At 38.1% G+C, this 23,489-nt stretch overlaps 1 protein-coding gene across 1 annotated transcript in view; it reads right to left on the reverse strand.

Moving 5' to 3' along the window:
• CCDC30 (coiled-coil domain containing 30) overlaps positions 1-23,489 on the reverse strand; it is an 85,942-nt gene that overhangs the window by 28,583 nt on the left and 33,870 nt on the right. The window contains exons 8-9 of the mRNA XM_025856365.2: positions 20,642-20,757; positions 18,748-18,846 (exon numbers count right to left, since the gene is read on the reverse strand). Coding sequence (XP_025712150.2) covers positions 18,748-18,846; positions 20,642-20,757 — 215 coding nt within the window. The remainder of the gene's footprint in view (positions 1-18,747; positions 18,847-20,641; positions 20,758-23,489) is intronic.

Consider the following 23,489-nt stretch of genomic DNA (forward strand, 5'->3'; position numbering starts at 1 on the left):
TGCAATTTGGTGGCTATAGACTGAGAACTGAGCCAATTCTTGTAATACTGTCATCAAGCTGCAGACCCTTCTTGACGGTCAGAGCACACCTGTCCGGTGAGCTAACTGCTTGTTTGTATCAGCCTGCCAGGGAGCAGCATGAAATTGATAGGTCTCTATTCTCCAACTTGGGAAAACCAAGAATGATTTGTGGGAAAAAAGTCTTACCAGTTTTGTTCTATTTACCAACAGTGGAAAACTGAGCCCGTTACTTAACTTAGGCTCAGTTTCGTCAACAGAAAAATAGGGATAATGATGCCTATGCACATGTGGGCAAATGCTCTGTAAATGGCAGTTTATGTTATTGGGTTCTGAATTTTCACATTTACTCAGTTGTAAGGCAATACCTTTAAACCATCCTTACAATTTCAACACATTAGTTTATCCAAAATACATTTTCAGTGGGCTCCTTCCTGACTACTCCTGGGAAGACTTTCTGTAACCACTGATCACAATCACAGGATATAGATTTACCACTCCTGGGGGTGTATTTTCTCCCTTTGCCTATATTCAGCTATTCTTAAGCATCCTTATGGAGTCTGCCTCACCTGTATTAGCAGCTATCACTGAAAATTACCTTTTTATTTCTTACCTCATTCAAATCTTGTACTTGCACTGTCTCTTGACTTTTCATACAGGTTTCTCTGGTATTTTCCTATATTACTGATAACTCGGGCTCTAAGAGGGAAATCTTAATCCAAATAAATCATCAGTTAAAAATACATACATACACGTGTTATTCTTAAAAATACTGAAAACTATAGTTCTTAAGTGTCCTTCCCTGAAGCTATACCTTGAAAACTTTCCATACCAACCAGTTTCACCTCTTGTCTGGTCTTGGATCCTTTGGAGAGTTGCTTTATTAAGTGTTTGAGCCCTCACTGCTGTTTGGCAGCTGAACCAAAGGAACCAAGTATTAGAAAAATACACAGGATCCTCATTGTCCTGATTTAAGCTGGTAATGTACCTTTTTTTTCACTTTTGAAAAGTAACATTTTATTATAGATTGGCCCAGTAACAAAACCATATGCAAAAGAAGCTTCTGAGTATTTAGATGTAATTTAGAAATAGAAGAAACCAACACTGATATTACTTTTATTCAGAATTAGGTTTCAACAGAAACTTCAATTAAGTTTTTAGTTTAGTTCAGAGACAAAAACATTCATTTACATGAGCTGAAGAGGAAAAGGTTGATCCACCAAAAAGTTTTACCTAATTACATTTTGGAGAAAAGTATTCTGGGGCTTTGCTTGTCCTTCTGGATTCACAATTTACTGCCAGATATGTACTAAATTAACCAACAAGTTTTTCAAAAATTAATTTATTAGTTTAGTAAAGTTGATCATCAATAATTTACCTTTCTTGTGTTTAATATTCATAAAATAGGAAGAGATGGATTGGAAAAATTGAGACAGGCAACTGGAAAAATGGATGCTGAAACCACCACCCCCCCCCCCAGCGTAACTTTTACAAATCCTCCTGTCTGGGGTATAGAAAAAAGACCTGGTTAAGAATCAGGTCAACTTCCTAGCAGCACTGGACAAGGATATAGGAAAGGGTATATTTTTTCCTCAGAGCAGCTTCTCCCCTTCACCAGCCCCCGTTTTACCCTGATGAATGTTTCTGCAAGTCCACACATGACATGCTGATGCATTCAGCATCAAGGCAAGAATGTCCTTGGCTCCACCCTTATACCACCTGAGATGCCTCAGTGCAAAGTGTGAGAAACATTTCAACTCTTAAACATGAAAACTCCCCTCATTTTGTGTTTTCCTTTGTGTTTCTTCATATAAGAATGTCATGTATTTTAATGCTATGACTTTTAAAAGATAGCTTTTCAAAAGAATATATATATGAAATTTAACATAATTTGCGGCATACTAAAAATGGTGATGCATTTAGGCAAGTATGTCCTTTGTGTACTTCATGGTGAACAAAGTTTAACACAGAAAAACAGCAGAGGGGCAGAGGGGCAGCGGATAGTATAAGGAATGAGTGGTGGGATAGAGAGAGGTCTGGATAGCTGATGGGAGTCAACCTCACCTGTCAGGCAGCAGTAAGCAAAGGGAAGCACTACTAGACTCGCTAGGGAATTGCCTCATTGGCATGGGGTAATCACCAACGACTCTGGAGAAAGGTGTAACAGCTCAGAATTTTCCACTTTCAGTGTTCTACTACCCCAAAGGTGGGGATCATCTCATGCTCTGAAGCAAACTGTGCCTCCCAGGCACAGGATGACAAGTGCCACTGCCACCCCCACTATGTGCCTGCACGATGCTGGGCCCTCTCACAGACACAGGCCAGGGGGCAGCAGGTGCGGGCACTGAGGAGGATGGATGCAACATGCCCAGTCATCACCTCCAGGTGGACACGATTTATGTGCTCAGTGTGGAGCATGTGGTAACCCCCATGAGGTATAATTAATTTCCTATATAACCCCCCCATAAATCCTCGTAAGAGCTGACATGATGTGTGGTGATGAGCACTGGGCGTTATATGCAACTAATGAATCGTTGAACATTACATCAAAAACTAATGATGTACTACACGTTCCCTAATTAAACATAAAAAGAGTTGATATGATGTACATAATCAGTTCTAAGTCCGGACAAACCTGGAATAACTCCTAGCTCTGCCTCTCACTTTGTTCCAGTCCCTTTAAGTTCTCTCAACTATGAAATGGGAATATCCTTACTTACCTTGGGGAGGGCTGTTACAGGGATTACTTGAGATTTATGTAAACAGATCATGGCATATGAGAGATGCTCAACATATAGTGGCTATAATCATTCCTTTTTTTAATTTAATTTTACTTATTTATTTGACAGAGAGAGAGAGAGTACAAGCAGGGGGAGTGGCAGGCAGAGGGAGTTGAGCAGAGAGCCCTATGTGGGACTCCATCTTAGGACTCTGGGATCATGACCTGAGCCGAAGGCAGATGCTGAACCGACTGTGCCACCCAGGCGCCCCGGCTATTATCATTCCTATCAGATACCTAGCATTTCTTCTTTTTAAGCATTTTCTCTGAGAATATGCATGTTAGCAGCACTAAGATGGTCTAATTAATGGTAAATCTGTCTGCATATAGAAATGGGTAAGGAATACAGGTCATTATCTTGAGGAGCCTGCACAATTTAAGGGATTGGTTTTCTAAATTATTTGTCCGTTTAAAGTCATCCCCTCCCATTTATTTTCAAAAGAATTCTTATGGGGAAACTGTCTACAGGGTGCCCAGAAATGGAGGCTTCTCTGGTTGATGTGGAGGCAGAAGACCTAGAGCTCTGCATCTGTGGAACATCAAGGATCCTTGAAACACAGTTTGAAAATCACAGTGGCAAAAACATGGGTTTTGCAGTCAGTTGAAATTTGAAATCTTCACATTTATGAATTTGTGATCTTGATTTCCTCGCCTATGCAGCAGGGTGAATGACAATTATCTCCCAGAATGTTACGTTAACATTAAATGAGTTATATCAAACCCACAGCAGAGTCATTTCAACATTGTGTAGGCACTGAAATCTTAGTTTCCATCGCCTTACTTCCTTTTTGTAGAGAACAGAAAGTAAAGTAGTAAGAGACCAGGAATGATCGCATGAGGCACCCACACACTCACATAAAAGTTGAAGATCCATGCCAAAGGGAGCATGGCCCTGGATCAAGATCTGAAACTCCTAACCTATTGATTACAGCACTCAGTTCACTCAATTCCACAGCTGAGAATGATCCTTTAGTTAATACTTAGCGATATCACCACTGCCTGGCTGCTAAACTCGATCAAGAAAGCTTGAATCTTTTTCTTCACAGAAGATCAAGAGAGAACTTTGATGGCAAAAGTTTATTTAGTATTATTTTAGAAATCCACACATATTGCACATCTTGATGACAAGATCAAGAAAACTGGTTTATACCACAGCCTAGAGGTTTGAGAGTAGACAAAGAAAAAACTTCTGGTATTTAAAATTAAACATGAGAGGGATATGTATGATCTTTTCTAAACATGTTTTAAAATATGACATATACTCATTTATTCAGAATGTCATAGATGACACCTATCATAGAGGGAGGTGGATTAGCCAGTTACTCTACAAGGATCTTTTCTACTGTTAAGAATTCTGTGATACAGAGGGCCACATGGCAGTACACCACTGGTAAGTATCTCTCCCTTCAGGAAAGAACTTGGCACACTCTTCCCAGGCAGCCTCCAATGAACGACTGAGCATGGTGGGGATGTTAAGTCCTGGCCATTTCTGGTTAATGTGGGATTCCTTCACAGGTTAGCATTGTGCCAAAGCCCTGTTGGTCTGAATGAGACTCCTCAGAACTATACCACAGTCTGAGGCTCTTCCTATCCAATCTTCCTTTCTTCTCCTTCTTTAACAGATATCAGACCTGCATCATGATCTAAAGGCTTTGCTAGCCCACGGCTGTCCTTTCCTTGATCCTTCTCAGGCACCACCCCCAATAACTCTCCTGCAATTCTAGGTTTGTCTTGGCGCCTGCATCCCAGATCAGCCTCCTCCCGGTGGATATATGGGTGACAGAACAAGGAATGGACCACAGTCATGGTCGCCATCAAAGACAAAAGAAAATGATCATTTGTTTAAAGATATGAATATAAACATCCAAGAAGCTCACTGAACTGCAAGAATGAAATCAAAGAGACCCACACCACACATTATAATCTGGCCACTGAAAGCCAAAGATAAAGAGATAAGCTTGAATGCAGCAAGAAAGAAGTGACTTGTCACTTACAAGAGATCCTCAGTAAGATTATGAGCAGATTTCTCATCAGAAACTTTGGAGGCCAGAAGGCAGTGGGCTGATATATTCAAAATGCTAAAAGAAAAAACCATCAGCCAAGAATTCTATATCCAGCAAAACTGTCCTTTCAGGAGTGAGGATGAAATTAAAACATCCATAGATAAACAAAAACTGAGGGAGATTGTCACTACTAGACCCACTCTGTGAGAAATCCTAAAAGGAGTTCTGCAGGTTGAAATGAAAAGATACCAGACAGTAACTCAAAGCCATATGAAGAGATAAACAGAAATACATGGGCAATGATAAAATCTAGTGTTATAGTGACAGTGGTTTAAAACTCCAATTTTGGTTCTCTACATGACTTAAGAGATTGATATATTGCTTTAAAAATCATTATAAGCCTAAAATCTAGTATTATTGGAACTTTCATTCTAATTCCATAATTTGGTTTCTATGTAGTTTAAGAGACAATACATTTTAAAAAGCAATTATTAATTCATGTTTTTGGATACACAATATATAAAGATGTAATGTATTAAGTCATGTTTTGGATACACAATATATAAAGATGTTTTTGGATACACAATATATAAAGATGTCAATTTGTGAGAACAGAGCTGTAAATGAGCAGAGTTTTTGCATATTATTAAAGTTGAGCTGGCACAAATTCAAGGTGAAGTATTATAACTTTAGGATGGTAAATGTAATCCCTATGATAACTGCAAAGAAAATAGTTATAGAATATACTCAAAAGGGAATGAAAAGGAATTGAAATGTTTTATTACCAAAAAAATCAACTACACGCAACACAGACACTTAAGCAGGAAATGAGGGAGACAAAAAGCTATAAGGCACATAGGAAAAATGACAAAATGACAGAAGACCTACTTTAATAATTACTTTAAATGTAAGGTACTTAATCTCTCTGACCAAAAGACACACATTGGCATCATGGATAAAAACACAACATGATCTAACCTTATACCGTCCACAGGAGATTCACTTTAGATCCAAAGATGCAAAGAGGGTGCAAGCAAAAGGATGCAAATAGTAACCAAAAGAAGGCGGGGCTAGTTAAACTAATATCAGACAAAATAGACTTTAAATCAAGAAATATTACAAGAGACAAAGAAGGGCATTATAAGTTAATAAAAGGTTTGATACAGTGATAAGATATAACAGTACCCAATCACCAACCAAAATATATCAGGCAAAATTTGGCTAAATTGAAAGAAGACATAGACATTTCTACAATAAGAGTTGGAGACTTCAATACCCCACTTTCAATAATGGATAAAACAGTCAGATATAGGATAAGTAAGGAAATAGAGGACTTGAACAACACAATAAAGCAACAATATCTAACAGATATATATAGGACACTCTACTCAATGACAACAAAATACTCACTCTTCCCAAGTGCACACAGGACATTCTCCAGGATAGACCACATTTCAGGCCACAGACTAAGTCTTAGTAGATTTTAAAAGACAGATATCATACAAAGTATCTTCTCCAACCACAGTTGGATGGAGAAAGATATTAATAACAGAAGGAAAACTGAAAATTTCATATATATGTGGGAATTAAACAACATACTCTTAAACAACAAATGGATCAAAGAACAAATCACAAGAGAAATCAGGAAATAACTAGAGATGAATGAAAATGAAACATGAAACTACAACATATCAAAACTTACGGGATGTAATGAAAGATGTGCTAAGGGGGAAATTTATAGCTATAAATGCTTACATTAAAGAATGAGAAAGATCTGGGGTGCCTGGGTGGCTCAGGTTAAGCTCAGTTAAGCGTCGGTCTTTGGCTCAGGTCACGATCCCAGGGTCTTGGGATCGAGTCCCCACATCGGGCTCCCTGCTAAGCGGAGAGCCTGCTTCTCCCTCTCCCTCTGCCTGCCCCTCTGCCTGCTTGCACTTCTCTCTCTCTGTCAAATAAATAAATAAAATCTTTATAAAAAAAAAAAAGAATGAGAAAGATCTGAAATCAACAACCTAACTTTTTAATTTAAAGAAGTATAAAAAGAACAACAAACTAAATCCAAACACAGCAGAAAGAAATAATAAGAGTTAGAGCACAGATAAAATATAGAAAAACAATATAGAAAATCAGTGAAACCAGAAACTGGTTCTTTGAAAAGATCAACAAAATTGACAAACCTTTAGCTAGAATGACTAAGAAAAAAAGAGAAGATTCAAATTACTAACATAATAGTTGAAAGTACATTCCTATGTATTTTACACATAAAAAAGGCTAGAAGAAAGTACTTTGAACAACTGTACACCAATAAACTGGATAACCTATATGAAATGGACAAATTCCTAGAAACACAAAACCAACGAAGATCAGGGATACCTCCGTGGCTCAGTCAGTTAAGCGTTTGCCTTCGGCTCAGGTGATCATCCCAGAGTCCTGGGATCGAGTCCCATACTGTGCTCCCTGCTCAGTGGGGAGCCTGCTTCTCCCTCTGCCTGGTGCTCCCCCTGCTTGTGCTCTCTCTCTCTCTCTGGCAAATAAATAAATAAAATCTTAAAACAACAACAACAACAACAAAGACTGAATCGTAAAGAAAGAGAAAATTTGAATAGACCTATAACTAGTAGGATACTGACTCAATAATCAAAAAGCTCAGGTACAAAGAAAAGCCCAGGCCTGATGGCTTCACTACCAAACATTCAAAAAAGAATGAACAACAATGCTTCTCAAACTTTTCCCAAAACTTTTCTTTCCCAGAAAGAAACACTTTCTAACTCATCATGTGAGGCCAGCTGACCCTGACATGAAAGTCAGACAAAGATACAAAAAGGAAGAAAAAAACAGACCAGTATTCTTTATGAGCATCGATGTAAAAATTCTCAACAAAATATTATCAAAATGAATTTAACACCATATTAGAAGGGTTATACACCATGACTAGATGAAATTTATTCCTGAAATTTAAGTATGGTTCAACATACAGAAATTGATCAATGTAATACACCACATTAAAAGTATGAGGGAACATTGACATGATCATCTCAATGATGCAGAAAATGCATTTGACAGAATCCAATGCCCTTTCATGATTAAAAATACATGAAATAAACCAGGAATAGAAGAAAACTACCTCAACATAATAAAGAGACTTGTAAGAAACCCACAGTGAGCATCATATTCAATGGTCAAGGAATGAAAGTTTTTCCTATAAGATCAGGAACAAAGCTTTCACCACTTCTATTCAACATAGTATTGGAAATTCTAGTCAGAGCAATTAAGCAAGAAAAAAAAAAAACATCCAAATTAGACAGGAAGAAGTAAAATTATCTCTATTTGCAGATGAATTATCTTATATGTAGAAAATCTTAAAGATTCTACAGTTAGACATAATAAATGAATTTGCCAAGTAACAAGATACAAAATCAACACACAAAACTCAGTCACACTTCTACACACTAACAACAAGCAATCTGAAAAGGAAATTACAAAAACACTTCCATTTATAGTAGCATCAAAAAGAATAAAATGTTAGGAATTAACCTAACCAAAGAGGTGAAAGACTTGTACAATGGAAACTACAAAACATTGCTGAAAAAAATTAAAGGAAACAAACAGAAACATATTCCATGGTCAGGAATTGGAAGACTTAACATTGTTAAGATGTCAGTACTACCCAACGTGATCTACAGATTCAATGCAATCCCTATCAAAATCCCAATAACATTTTTTGCAGAAATAGAAAAATCCATCCTAAAACTCCTATGGAATCTCAAGGGATGCTGAATAGCTAAAACTATCTTGGAAAAGAACAAAGCTTCATGACTCATACTTCCTGATTTTAAAATTTACTACAAAGCCAGAGTAGTCAAAACAGTGTGGTACAGGCAGAAACACAGACGTATAGACCAATGGAATAGAATGCAGAGCCCAGGGCGCCTGGGTGGCTCAGTTGGTTGGGCGACTGCCTTCGGCTCAGGTCATGATCCCGGAGTCCCGGGATTGAGTCCCACATCAGGCTCCCTGCTCAGCAGGGAGTCTGCTTCTCCCTCTGACCCTCTTCCCTCTCGTGCTCTCTATCTCTCATTCTCTCTCTCTCAAATAAATGGATGGAATCTTTAAAAAAAAAAAAAAGAATACAGAACCCAAAAATAAACCTTCATGTATATGGTCAAATGATTTTTGACAAGTGTGCCAAGACCATTCAATGGGAAAAGCCAGTCTTTTCAACAAATGAATCTGGAATAACTGGATATCCATATGCAAAAGAATGAAGTTGTACCTTAACAGCATATATAAAGATTAACTCAAAATGTCTCAAAGATTTAAATGCAAGACCTAAAACTGTAAAACTCATAGAAGAAAACATGGGAAAAGCTTTACAACATTGGATTTGGCAACGATTTCTTGAATATGATATCAAAAGCCAGGCAATAAAACAAAAAATGGACAAACTGGACTTCATGAAATTTAGAATTTTTTGTGCATCAATATAGTGAAAGGAAACTTACGGAATGGAAAAAGATTTGCAAGTTATATATCTGATAAGGGATTCATATAATCAGAATATGTAAAGAGCTACTAAAACTCAACAACATAAAAACAACCTGGTTTAAAAATAGGCAAAGAAGGGATGCCTCGGTGGCTCAGTCCGTTAAGTGTCTGCCTTCGGTTCAGGTCATGATTCCAGGGTCCTGGGATCAAGTCCCACATTGGGCTACTTGCTCAACGGGGAGCCTGCTTCTCCCTCCGCTTGTGCTCACTGTCTCTTTCTCTCTCTAACAAATAAATAAAAAATCTTAAAAAAAATAGGCAAAGGACTTGAATAGATATTTCTCCAGTGACAACATATGGAAGGTCAATAAGTACATGAAAAGATGTTTAACATCATTCTTAGGTAAATGCAACTCAAACCACAATGAGAAACCACCCTGCATCCATTAGGATAGCTAGCACCAAAAACATAGAAAATAACAAGTGTTGATGATGATATAGAGAAACTGGAACCCTTGTGTACTGTCAGTGAGAATGTAAAATGGTGCAGTCATTATGGAAAATGGTAAGGTGGTTCTTCAATAAAATGAAAGAGAATTACCATATGATCCAGCAGTTCCACATCTAGGTATATACCCAAAAGAACTGAAAGCAGGGACTTGAACAGATATTTGCACACTCATGTAAATAGCAGTGTTATCCACAACAACCAAAAGGCTGATGCAACCCAAGTATCCCTTGAGGGATGAATAGATAAACAGAAGGTGGAATATACAATGGAATATTATTCAGCCTTAAACAGGAAAGAAATTCTGACCTATGCTGCAACATGGATGAAACCTGAAGGCATTATACTAATTGAAATGTGAGTCACAAAAGGACAACCAGTGTATGATTCCCCTTTTATGAGGTAGCGAGAGTAGCCAAAATCATAGAGACAGAAAATACAATGGTTGTCATGGGCTGGGGGAGAGAAGGGCAGAAAGGGGAGTTACTGCTTAATGAATATAGTTTCAGTATTACAAGATGAAGGGAGTTCTGGAGGTGGATGTCAGTAATGGCGGCACAACAGTGTGAACGTGCTTACTATCACTAAACTGTACACTTAAAAATAGTTAACATGAGGGGCACCTGGGTGGCTCAGTGGGTTGAGCATCTGACTTTTTTTTTTTTAAGATTTTATTTATTTATTTGAGAGAAAGAATGAGAGAGAGAGAGAGCACATGAGAGGGGGAAGGGTCAGAGGGAGAAGCAGACTCCCTGCTGAGCAGGGAGCCCGATGCGGGACTCGATCCCGGGACCCCAGGTTCATGACCTGAGCCGAAGACAGTCGCTTAACCAACTGACCCACCCAGGCGCCCGAGCATCTGACTCTTGATTTCAGCTCAGGTCATGATCTTCGGGTTGTGAGACTGAGCCCCACCTTGGACTCTGCACTGAGTGCAGAGTCTGCTTCTCTCCCTCTCCCTATGCCCCTCCCCCTGCTTGCATTCTCTCTCTCTAAAATAAATAAAGAAATCTTAAAAAGAAATAGTTAATAAATTTTCTGTTATGTGTATTTTACCACAGTAAAAAGGTTTGTTTTTTTTTTTTGGAAAAAAATAAAAATAAAACAAAGAATTTTGCAGACAAACAAAACCAGAAAGTTTATTACTAGTAGAGTTACACTAGAAGAAATGCTGACTTTAGGCTAAAGAAGTATGGTACCAGATAGAAACTTGGATCTACGCAAAGTAATGGTCAATATTTGGTTAAATGTGAAAGACTTGTTTTCCCTTTAAAAGGTAATAGGCTAAAGCAAAAATAATAACAATGTATTATTATAAAGCAAAAATAATAACAATGTATTAGAACAACAAGTATTGTTCCTTTCTACTAACAGTTAATTCAATTTATCTTTTTCCTCTCACATTTTACCATAAGCATCAAGGTTAAACCATACCTTACACATTTTGTTTGGAAATCACCATAGTTAAACATCCAACTTCATCACTTATGGTTTGGGGTGCAATTGTAAATGGGATTGACTCCTTAATTTCTCTTTCTTCTGTCCTGTTGTTGGTGTATAGGAATGCCACTGATTTCTGTACATTGATTTTATATCCTGCCACTTTACTGAATTCCTGTATGAGTTCTAGCAGTTTTGGGGTGGAGTCTTTTGGGTTTTCCACATAAAGTATCATATCATCTGCAAAGACTGAGAGTTTGACTTCTTCCTAGCCAATTCAGAGGCCTTTCATTTCTTTTTGTTGTCTGATTGCTGAGGCTAGGACTTCTAGTACTATGCTGAATAGCAGTGGTGATGGTGGACATCCCTGCCGTGTTCCTGACCTTAGGGGAAAGCTCTCAGTGTTTCCCCATTGAGAATGATATTCGCTGTGGGTTTTTCATAGATGGCTTTTATGATATTGAGGTATGTACCCTCTATCCCTATACTCTGAAGAATTTTAGTCAAGAAAGGATGCTGTACTTTGTCAAATGCTTTTTCTGCATCTATTGAGAGGCTCATATGGTTCTTGTTCTTTCTTTTATTAATGTATTGTATCACATTGATTGATTTGCAGATGTTGAACCAACCTTGCAGCCCAGGAATAAATCCCACTTGGTCGTGGTGAATAATCCTTTCAACGTACTGTTGGATCCTATTGGCTAGTATTTTGGTGAGAATTTTGGCATCCATGTTCATCAGGGATATTGGTCTGTAATTCTCCTTTTTGATGGGGTCTCTGTTTGGTTTTGGGATCAAGGTAATGCTGGCCTCAGAAAATGAGTTTGGAAGTTTTCCTTCCATTTCTATTTTTTGGAACAGTTTCAGAAGAATAGGTATTAATTCTTCTTTAAATGTTTGGTAGAATTCCCCTGGGAAGGCATCTGGCCCTGGGCTCTTGTTTGTTGGGAGATTTTTGATTAATGCTTCAATTTCCTTAGTGGTTATGGGTCTGTTCAGGTTTTCTATTTCCTCCTGGTTCAGTTTTGGTAGCTTATACGTCTCTAGGAACACAACCATTTCTTCCAGATTATCTAATTTGCTGGCATATAGTTGCTCATGATATGTTCTTATAATTGTTTGTATTTCTTTGGTATTAGTTGTGATCTCTCCCCTTTCATTCATGATTTTATTTATTTTGGTCCTTTCCTTTTTCTTTCTGATAAGTCTGGCCAGGGGTTTATCAATCTTACTAATTCTTTCAGAGAACCAGCTCCTAAGTTTTGTTGATCTCTTCTACTGTTCTTTTGGTTTCTATTTCATTGATTTCTGCTCTGATCTTTATTATTTCTCTTCTTCTGCTGGGTTTAGGCTTTATTTGCTGTTCTTTCTCTAGCTCCTCTAGGTGTAGGGTTAGGATGTATATTTGAGACTTTTCTTGTTTCTTGAGAAAGGCTTGTATTGCTATATACTTTCCTCTTAGGACCGCCTTTGCTGCATCCCAAAGATTTTGAACAGTTGTGTTTTCATTTTCATTTGTTTCCATGAATTTTTTTAATTCTTCTTTAATTTCCTGGTTGACCCATTCATTCTTTAGTAGGATGCTCTTTAGCCTCCATGTCTTTGAGTTCTTTCCAACTTTCCTCCTGTGATTGATTTCTAATTTCAAAGCACTGTGGTCTGAGAATATGTAGGGAATGATCCCAATATTTTTTTAAAGATTTTATTTATTTATTTGACAGAGAGAGACACAGTGAGAGAGGGAACACAAGCAGGGGGAGTGGGAGAGGGAGAAGCAGGCTTTCCACTGAGCAGAGCCTGATGCGGGGCTTGACCGCAGAACCACGGGATCATGACCCGAGCCAAAGGCAGACACTTAATAACTAAGCCACCGAGGTGCCCCAATCCCATTTTTTTGGTACTGGTTGAGACCTGATTTGTGACCCAGGATGTGATCTACTCTGGAAAATGTTCCATGGGCACTAGAGAAGAATGTGTATTCTGTTGCTTTGAGATGGAATGTTCTGAATATATCTGTGAAGTCCATCCGGTCCAGCTTGTCATTTAAAGCCTTTATTTCCTTGTTGATCTTTGCTTAGATGATCTGTCCATTTCAGTGAGGGGGTCTTAAAGTCCCCTACTATCCCTGTATTACTGTTGATGTGTTTCTTTGATTTTGTTATTAATTGGCTTATACAATTGGCTGCTCCCATGTTAGGGGCATAGATATTTACAATTGTTAGATCTTCTTGTTGGATAGACCCTTTAAGTATGATGTAGTGTCCTTTCTCATCTCTTATTATAGTCTTTGGTTTAAAATCTAATTTGTCTGATATAAGGATTGCCACCCCAGCTTTCTTTCAATGTCCATTAGCATGGTAAATGGTTTTCCACCCCCTCACTTTCCAACTAGGGGTATCTTTGGGTCTAAAATGAGTCTCTTGTAGACAGCATATCAATGGGTTTTGTATTTTTATCCAATCTGATATCCTGTGTCTTTTGATTGGGGCATTTAGGCCATTTACATTCATGGTAACTATTGAAAGGTATGAATTTAGTGCCATTATATTGCCTGTAAGGTGATGCTGTATACTGTCTCTGTTCCTTTCTGGTCTATGTTACTTTTAGGCTCTTTCTTTGCTTAGAGGACCCCTTTCAATATTGCTTGTAGGGCTGGTTTGGTGTTTGAAAATTCTTTTAGTTTTTGTTTGTCCTGGAAGCTTTTTATCTCTCCTTCTATTTTCAATGACAGCCTAGCTGGATATAGTATTCTTGGCTGCATATTTTTCTCGTTTAGTGCTCTGAATATATCATGCCAGGCCTTTCTGGCCTGCCAGGTCTCTGTGGATAAGTCCGCTGCCAATCTAATATTTCTAACATTGTAGGTTACAGACCTCTTGTCCCGAGCTGCTTTCAGGATTTTCTCTTTGTCTCTGAGACTTGTGAGTTTTACTATTAGATGTCGGGGTGTTGACCTATTTTTATTGATTTTGAGGTGGGTTCTCTGTGCCTCCTGGATTTTGATGCCTGTTTCCTTCCCCAAATTAGGGAAACTCTCTGCTATAATTTGGTCCAATATACCTTCTGCCCCCCCTCTCTCTTTCTTCTTCTTCTGGGATCAGAATTATTCTAATGTCATTTTGCTTTATGGTATCACTTATCTCTCGAATTCTCCCCTTGTGATCCAGTAGTTATCTCTCTTTTTCTCAGCTTCTTTATTCTCCATCGCTTGGTCTTCTATATCACTAATTCTCTCTTCTGCCTCATTTATCCTAGCAGTTAGAGCCTCCATTTTTTATTGTACCTCATTAATAGTCTTCTGGATTTTGACTTGGTGAGATTTTAGTCCTTTTATTTCTCCAGAAGGGATTCTCTAGTATCTTCTATGCTTTTTTGAAGCCTAGCTAGTATCTTTATAATCGTCATTCTGAACTCTAGTTCCGACATTTTACTAATGGCTGTATTGATTAGACCCCTGGCAGTTGGTCCTGCCTCTTGTTCTTTTTTTTGAGGTTACTTTTTCCATCTTGTCACTTTGTCCAGAGGGGAATACATGAATTAGGAACAAAATGCTAAAAAAATGCTAAAAGCATAACAATGACCCCAGAAAAACATACACTAAACAAATCAGAAGAGACCTGAAACCGGGGGGGCGTTGGGGGAGAAAGGGGAAAAAATATGATTAGGCTGGTGAATATAACAGAGCCACACACTAGATTTTGGGTGTATTTTGGTCTGTTAGAAGAAATCACCTCCCAAAAGTTTAAAGAAAGAAAAACTTATATATATACAAAAATAAGGGTAAATACGATGAAAGGATGGAATATGACTGTAAACATGAAAATTTAAAAAGATTTTTAAAAAGGAATTGATAAGAAGTTGTTTGAAAAAAGAATGAAAAAAATTTTTTTTAAAAGAGAGAATGTGATCAGGTGGGAGACTAGGACAATATCATACACTAGATTTAGTGTATATTTTGGTCTGTTAGAAGAAACTGTATCCCAAAATTTTAAAGAAAGAAAAACATATATATACAAAAAATAGGTTAAATACAACAAAGAGATAGAATATGACTGTAAAAATGAAAAATTAAAAAAGATTTTTAAAAAAAGGAAGTGATAAGATGTTGGTTGAAGAAGGAAAGAAGAAAAATTCAACAAAAAAATAGAAAAAGAAAAAATAAAGAAAATTAAAAAAATTAACTTCAAAAGACTAAAGCATCATGGGAAAAAAGCCATGGATTCTATGTGCTGTATTCCCCTAGCGCTGGAGTTCTGCCGTTCTCATTGATCGGTAAACTTGGTCTTGGCTGGCTGTTCTTGCTGATCTTTTGGGGGAGGGGCCTGTTGCCATGGTTCCCAAATGTCTTTGCTGGAGGCGGAATTGCCCCACCTTTGCCGGGTCCAGGCTAAGTAATCTGCTCGGGTTTGCTCTAGGGAGCTTTTGTTCCCTGCAAGCTTTCTGTACAGCTTTGGAGGAGGAAAGTGAAAATGGCGGCTTCCCAATCTCCACCCTGGAGGAGCCGAGAACTCAGGGCCCCACTCCTCAGTGCGCCCCCAGAGAAAAGCAGTCAATCACTCCCATCTCCCCGGTCTCCAGCCGCACTCCGTGCTCACCCGGCCTGTGACTGAACGTTTCTATCTCTGGCACCCGACTCAGTGTGGAGTCTCCAAACCCAGCAGATCCCTGCGGTGCACTCCCACGCCGCTCCTCCCGGGGAGAGGAAGGGGAGTCTCCCCGGATCTGCCACTTGTTGGGTCCCTGCTGGAAGAGCAGTGGCCCGACTGTGTCCCGGATCACAGTTTATGGCAACCCCGAGCTGAGAGCCCACTCCTTGGCGCCGTCTTTGCAGCCAGCTTCCCTGCTCCGATACCTGGGAGCTCTGCCACTCAGGCACCCCTGGTCTTTCTGTCAGTCTAGCAGTTTTTTTATAAGGTTAAATATACATTTACTCTATGACTTGGTAATTTCACTACTAGGTATTTATCCAAGAATAAAAAAAAAGGTATAAGGATATTAGTGGCAGCTTTATAACAGTCAAAACCTAAAAACAATCTGAATGTCTACCAACCAGTGGGTGGATAAACAATTTATGGTATATCCAAATACAGGGATATTACTAAGCAATATAAAAAATGAACTACTGACACAGGCAACAACTTGGATAAATCTCAAAAGCATCATTATAAGTGAAAGAAGCCGAACATAAGAGTATATACTAGATGATTCTATTTGTTTGAAATTCTAGAAAAGTTATGATAATAGAAAGTGGTGGAGTGGAGACTGGGGTTGGAAGGCGGGTTGATGGCAAAGGGGGAGGGAACTTTATAGGCTAATGAATATGTTCTCTTTCTTGATTGCACTGGTTGGTTGTGGTTATAGGTGTACGCACCTGTCAAAATTCGCTGAACTCAACTCTTATAATATGTATGTTTATATTGTATTACATATTTCAATGAAGCAAATTTTATAAAAGAAATACAAGTAACTTTTAGACATGAAAAATTCCCAATTTCACTATAAATAGATAAATGAACATTAAAACTACACTTAGATGACCATTCTCAGCTATCATTTAGTAAAAACACAAAAGCTTGACAATATATTCAGTTGGTGAATTCTTTAAGAAATTTTTTTTACATGCATTGTGGAAGGAGAGGAAAGTGGTACAATTCTCTCTGAGGAATATCTGGCAGTATCTACCCAAATTACAGATCCATCTACTCTCTAATCCCACAATCCCATTTCTGTGACTCTATCCTACAGAAACACCCACATATGTGTGCAAAAGACTAGAAACAACCCAAGTGTCCATCAAAAGGAGACTGGTTAAATAAATTATAGTACATCCACACAATAGAAAGCTAGACTGCTCTAAAGAATGAGGAAGACTTGGGATGCCTGGGTGGCTCAGTCGGCTAAGCGTCTGCCTTTGGCTCAGGTCATGATCCCAGGGTCCTAGGATCGAGTCCCACATCGGGCTCCCTGCTCCATCGGGAGCCTGCTTTTCCCTCTGCCTCTGCATCTCTCTCTCTGTCTCTCATGAATGGATAAATAAAAAAAAATATTAACAAAAAAATGAGGAAGACTTTTTTGTATGATATGGAAGGATCTCTAGGAGCATTTTAGTAAAAAGAAAAAGAAACCAGAAAAGGAGGAAAACTGAATAAATATTCAATTTTGAAAGGATAAATAAGCTAATCAAAATGGTTACTAAAAATCAACTTGTCTTTTTTTTTAAAGATTTATTTATTTATTTATTTATTTGACAGAGAAAGAGAGAGAGCAGAAGCAGGGGGAGCAGCAGAGGGAGAGGGAAAAGCAGGCTCCCTGCTGAGCAGTGAGCTCGACATGGGGTTCGATCCTAGGACCCTGGAATCATGACCTGAGCCAAAGGCAGATACTTAAGCGACTGAGCCAACCAGGGGCCCCTCAGTTTGCTTTTAATTAGAGAACTCTGAGTTCTTTTTTTTTTTAAGATTTATTTATTTATATTAGAGAGAGTGTAGGAGAGTGTGAGCAGGGGAAGGGGCAGAGGAAGAGGGAGAGAATCTGAAGTAGACCCCCCACTGAGCAGGGAGCCTGACTTGGGGCTCAATCCCACGACCCCAAGATCATGACCTGAGCTGAAATTATGAGTCAGACGGCCAACCAACTGAGCCACCCAGGCATTCTGAGCACTACTTAGTTCTTTGGAAAGAGTTTTGGTAAAAGTTACTGAAGTCTGGCCTGGAAATTCCTTCTTTCCTTCCCTCCACTCCTCTCTTCCACCTTCTCTGCTTTTCCTCCCTTCCTTCCTACAAAAATGCACTGCTTCTATGTAAGAGGGTTTTGGAAGACAAAGAAGGATACTAGTTCCTTGGGTCAGAGCAAAGAATCCTATAGCTGTAGTTTCCATGATACCTAAGAGGTCTGGGCTATAGGGCCCAGGGAGCTACAATAAAAACAAGTTCAGCAACAAGGGATGTCACTCATCTTAGGTAAGTAAGAGGAAAGCCCCCCAAAGCAGTCTAGCCCCTTGCCCTGAGTGTCTGACACAGCCCTATCTAAAACATAGAGGCTCCTGCTTCATTCCAGCTTAAGGTTGATCACTTTGCCCAGCACTTCAGAGGCTGATCATGCTGAAAAGACCAGACACTGTGCACAGCATCTAAGCCTTTCTGGTTCTTTACCATAGTTTATTACTTTAAGTGTGACTCCAACTACCCACTCCCCCATCATTGGTTGATTCTATAAATTGACTTCATTTTGAGATTAAAAATGCCCAAATTGTTTGTATCTTTGTAAGATTCCCTTTTTTTTCTTTAAAAAAGATTATAGTCCATTATGTTCTTCATATAAATTTTCCCTGTGGGGAAGATGTGAATAGTAACACATCTTCTTACCCCAGTTTCTTCCTCCACTCTAATTGGCCAAGCAATAGAAAGAGATAGGCAATTAAGAGGAGAGTAGAAATGATCAGCACACTCAGTGTACTCTGCAAAAATGCAACTCACTTAAAAATTCTAAATCAGAAAGAATAGACTTTAAAATACCTGTTCTTTCTGTTCAGCACCCACAGTTTTCCCAGGGGAGTGGTTTCCAGGTTGCTTATTCCCTTGAGATTCATAAATCTCTCCTTTAAGTCTTCCAACCTTAAATACAAAAGCATTTTCAATATGAGAGTATGGAGTTGGGGAGGTGGTTTGCTTTGTTTTTAAAAGATACGAGTAATACATGAATACATTCTTCATGAAAAAATTTCAAACAACACATAGGTATATAGAGTAAAAAGTGAAATTTTCCTTCACATAACCTTACCCCACAATCCCATTTCCCTTTCCAGAAGTAACACTGTTTGGGATATACCCTTCTTGAATTTTATCATGCATGTGTATACATGTACGTGTATGTATTAAATATATAGGTATATGTTGGTATTAAATATGTAAATGTAAAAAGACTAAGACAATTTGAACAGTTGTTTATTCATTCTTTTTATGACTGCATTTTTAAAATAATGATAAAATATACATAATACAAAATTTACCATGTTGACCATTTTCAAGTGCACACTTCAGTATTATTAAGTACATTCTAATTATTATGCAAACATCACCATCATCAATCTCCAAAATTCTTTTCATCATGCAAAACTGAAACTCTATGCCCATTAAGCAGTAACTCCCCTTTCTGCCCTTCTCTCCCCTAGCCCATGACAACCACCATTCTATTTTCTGTCTCTATGATTTTGGCTACTCTCGCTACCTCATAAAAGGGGAATCATACACTGGTTGTCCTTTTGTGACTCACATTTCAATTAGTATAATGCCTTCAGGTTTCATCCATGTTGCAGCATAGGTCAGAACTTCCTTCCTGTTTAAGGCTGAATAATATTCCATTGTATATTCCACCTTCTGTTTTATCTATTCATCCCTCAAGGGATACTTGGGTTGCATCAGCCTTTGGGCTATTGTGGATAACACTGCTATTTACATGAGTGTGCAAATATCTGTTCACATCCCCACTTTCAATTCTTTGGGTATATACTCAAAAGCAGAATTGCTTGATCATATAGTGATTCTACATTTACTTTTTAGAGAAAGTGCTATCTGGTTCCTATAGTGACTGCAGCATCATTTTTCACTCTCAACAACAATGCACAAGGGTTCCAATTTCTCCATATTACCATCAACACTTGTTATTTTCTGTTGTTTTTATAAGAGCCATCCTAATGAGTATGTATTCATTCTTGTAACAAAATTACTTGAGAACTTAGTATAGCCAGGTGCTGTGTGAGACACTAGAGATATGATTGTAAAATGAATATAAACTAAAATTGAAGACATATATCCAGAACTTGGAAGTACATATTAAAAATCAATAAATTAATGGGCACCTGGGTGGCTCAGTCATTAACCGTCTGCCTTCTGCTCAGGTCATGATCCCAGGGTCCTGGGATCGAGCCTTCCATCGGGCTCCCTGCTCAGTGGGAAGCCTGCTTCTCCCTCTCCCACTCCCCCTGCTTGTTATCCCTCTCTCGTTATGTCTCTCACTGTCAAATAAATAAATAAAATCTTTTAAAAAAAATCAATAAATTACTAAAAAGAAATGGTTCAAAAATGTGACACAATTCAAACTTATCCAATAAAATAGGGAAATAATTTCTATTTGGTAAATAAAGTATAAATAATTACCTAAATCTTTATTAAAAAGAAAAGATCCTAAATTGACATCATAGCAATAACATTACTGTTTAGCATGGGTAGTTAAAATGTATAAAACATAAATACTGATAGACTGCACCTAGGTCGGAGTATGGCATCTATTTGGGGTACTCTAGCTAGCAGGATCAGTCCTCACTAATATGCATATAATGCTCTAGCTGCTGATTGTTATTTTATACACATTTAAATAAATTCTAAGAACAAATTATATTAAACAACTTACCACTTCTTCAAGCACTTCTTTTTCTGAGTCCAGTGATTGAACCCAATTTCTTAAAGCCAGAATTTCCTCATCCAGTCTCTGATTATGTTCCCTTGCTTTCTGTAGGTCAACTGAATCTAAAATAGAGAACAGACACAGTTGGCTCAATTGGATCAAAGTTTTAATTTGAGGGACTAACTTTAAAACCAAGGAAGTGCTATTTCCTGCCTTCTCATCAGTCCTACCATGTCTCTGCGTATGTGATTCTCTGCACAGGAGAGCTGCTACACTCTCAAGTCCAGCCCTAGAATATTCTACCAACCTATCCAAAGAGAACAGAATTTTTTTATTATTCACACCAGACTAATGAGCTGGATATTTTGAGAATAGGATTTCCAGCAATAGAGGGTCTTCGAGGAATTGTACTTTTAAAGCAGTGGAACCTACCTCCTAAAAGTTATACAACTGAGAAAATGATCTTCCCATCTTGCTTGGGGTCCTGTCTCTCTTACACACCACATATACTCCTAGACACTTTTCTTTTACTCAGCAACAGCAGGGCCCCACGGATGACAAGTGGTGAGCCATGAGCAGCGAATGGATAGATTTTCCTAGCTAAATCAAGTTCATGCATCAAAACCATCTTTCTGCCTGCACCACAGCCCATAAAATAGTAGTTTACTCTGAGCTTAGCACCTCACGGTAAGACCTGCTCTTTCCAGCACTCATCAGTTTCAGTATTGCAAACTTGCTGCCCGAGACTTTCCTGAATTTGTGGCTGTTTCTTTTGAGCTACTTCTGCTTATATTTCTCTTATTTTTCTTCTGCTTTAAAGTCTCCTTTGTTTTCCTTCTTCATCGCCTGTTTCCTTCTTCATCGCCTGTTCTTTTAAACTACTTCTGCTCATATTTCTCTTATTTTTCTTCTGCTTTAAAGTGTCCTTTGTTTTCCTTCTTCATCGCCTTCATTAATTATTCCTTGTGTTTTTTTCTTTCTTCATTTTTCTTTTTTCCACTTCTTATTTTCTTTTCTCCCTTAGTATGTAATTTTTTTTTAATTTGAAAAGTGCTGAAAACACAGCAAAAAAAAAAAATCATTCGCAATCCCACTCAGTATATGCAAGTGGATGTGATATATAATGAGAGAGACAGAGACAGAGACATTTGGTTTTTGGCCTGTGCAGTTTTTTTTAAAGATTTAAACGATGCTACATAATCTGTCTGCAACTTTACCACTTGTGAATATGTCATGGCTGTCTGTACAGGACAACCCTTATAAAGTCACTTTCCATTTCTCATTGGAACTATTTTTAGGTTAGTTTTACTGGTTCTTGCTCTTCCTACAAATGGAATCTTAATATACGTATTTTTTTGTGTCAGGCTTCTTTCGCTCAATATATATTTTGGGGATTCCATCTGTCATATTGATAATTTATTCCTCTCTACTCTTTAGTCCATCTTATTCATATACCACTTATATCAGTCTTCATCCAGTCTCTCATTTTGTTCTGCACAGTGCACCATTGTCCAAATGTGCCATAATGTGTGTCACTTTTCCCCTACTGAACAAGATTCGGGTGTGTTGCCAATGCTTTACTCTTATAAACAATTCTAAAATCATTATCCTTGTTTATCAATCTTTAGGCACTTATGACATTATTTCCAAAAAATAAATCCCCAGAAATGGGACAGCTGGATCAGAGGATATGTGCATTTAGAAAATGTAATAGATATTGCCAAATTACTCTTTAAAAAGATTGTACAAAGTTACATTCTGTGCAATGACACTGCCCATTTCTCCACTGAATGTTACCAGAATTTCAGTTTTCATAAATCTCAAAGATGCATTTGAATAATGGCTTGTTTTAAACATTGATTTATTTATTTTAGAGAGAGAGAGAGAGAGTGTGTGTGGGGGGGACAGCCAGAGAGAGAGGGAGAGAGAAACCCAAGCAGACTCCACACTAGGTGCGGAGCCTAATGCAGGGTTCAATCTCACAACACTGAGGTCAGGCCTGAGCTGAAACCAAGAGTGGGACACAACCAACTCCACCACCCTGGTGCTCCAAATAATGACTTGTTTTAAATGCAATATTGTTTTGCTGATCACAAATGGAATATAGGCTTTTTTTTTTAAAAAAGAAAAACTATACCGTTATGTTCAAAGTGAATATTGTCATCTAACCCTTATTCACCACGCTGACCTAAAATAATATCGTTAATACTTAGTAAATATTCTTCAAAATATTTTATATGCATATTCTTCAGACAAGGGTTGTATTAAAAATATTTAACAATTGCTAAAGCATGGGCCCTCGCCTACAAGAACGTAGCTCCAGAGAAGAGTGCTAGAGAACTGCCAAGTATTATCCCTTTAGTGGTTGGGAAGATAAGGGGTGGGGAGGAGCTGGGATTGCTGGGGTAGGTGGGAGACAGCTGAAAGACTCAGGGCAGCAGCTATTTACAACTTATACAAAATTATTCCAGTGTCTTTACAACTTTATTGCCATACATTGATGTGTACCACCTCATAGCGGTCCTGTGGACATACACACACAGACACATACACCCAAAAAATAAAAACCAAAATAGCATTATACCACATATATTACTCTACAACTTGCTTTTTTCACTTGATAATATATCATAAACATCTGTTCACATCTGTGCACATAGATCTATGTCCTTATTAATAGATACACAGTCACTTAGTTAGCCAATCCATTGCGGATAAACACAACTTAATTTTGCTACCCCAAAAGTTACTTCTTACTCTCTGTACTTTTACAAGTTCTTCTATAGTCATTAGTGATAATGTAATATCTTCATCTGGTTTTGATATCAAGGTAATACTGACCTCTTAAAAGTTG

This window comes from Callorhinus ursinus, unplaced genomic scaffold, assembly GCF_003265705.2.
Source record: "Callorhinus ursinus isolate GAN/ISIS: 27379988/994484 unplaced genomic scaffold, GSC_fseal_2.0 scaffold18, whole genome shotgun sequence".
In the NCBI taxonomy this organism is placed as follows: domain Eukaryota; kingdom Metazoa; phylum Chordata; class Mammalia; order Carnivora; family Otariidae; genus Callorhinus; species Callorhinus ursinus.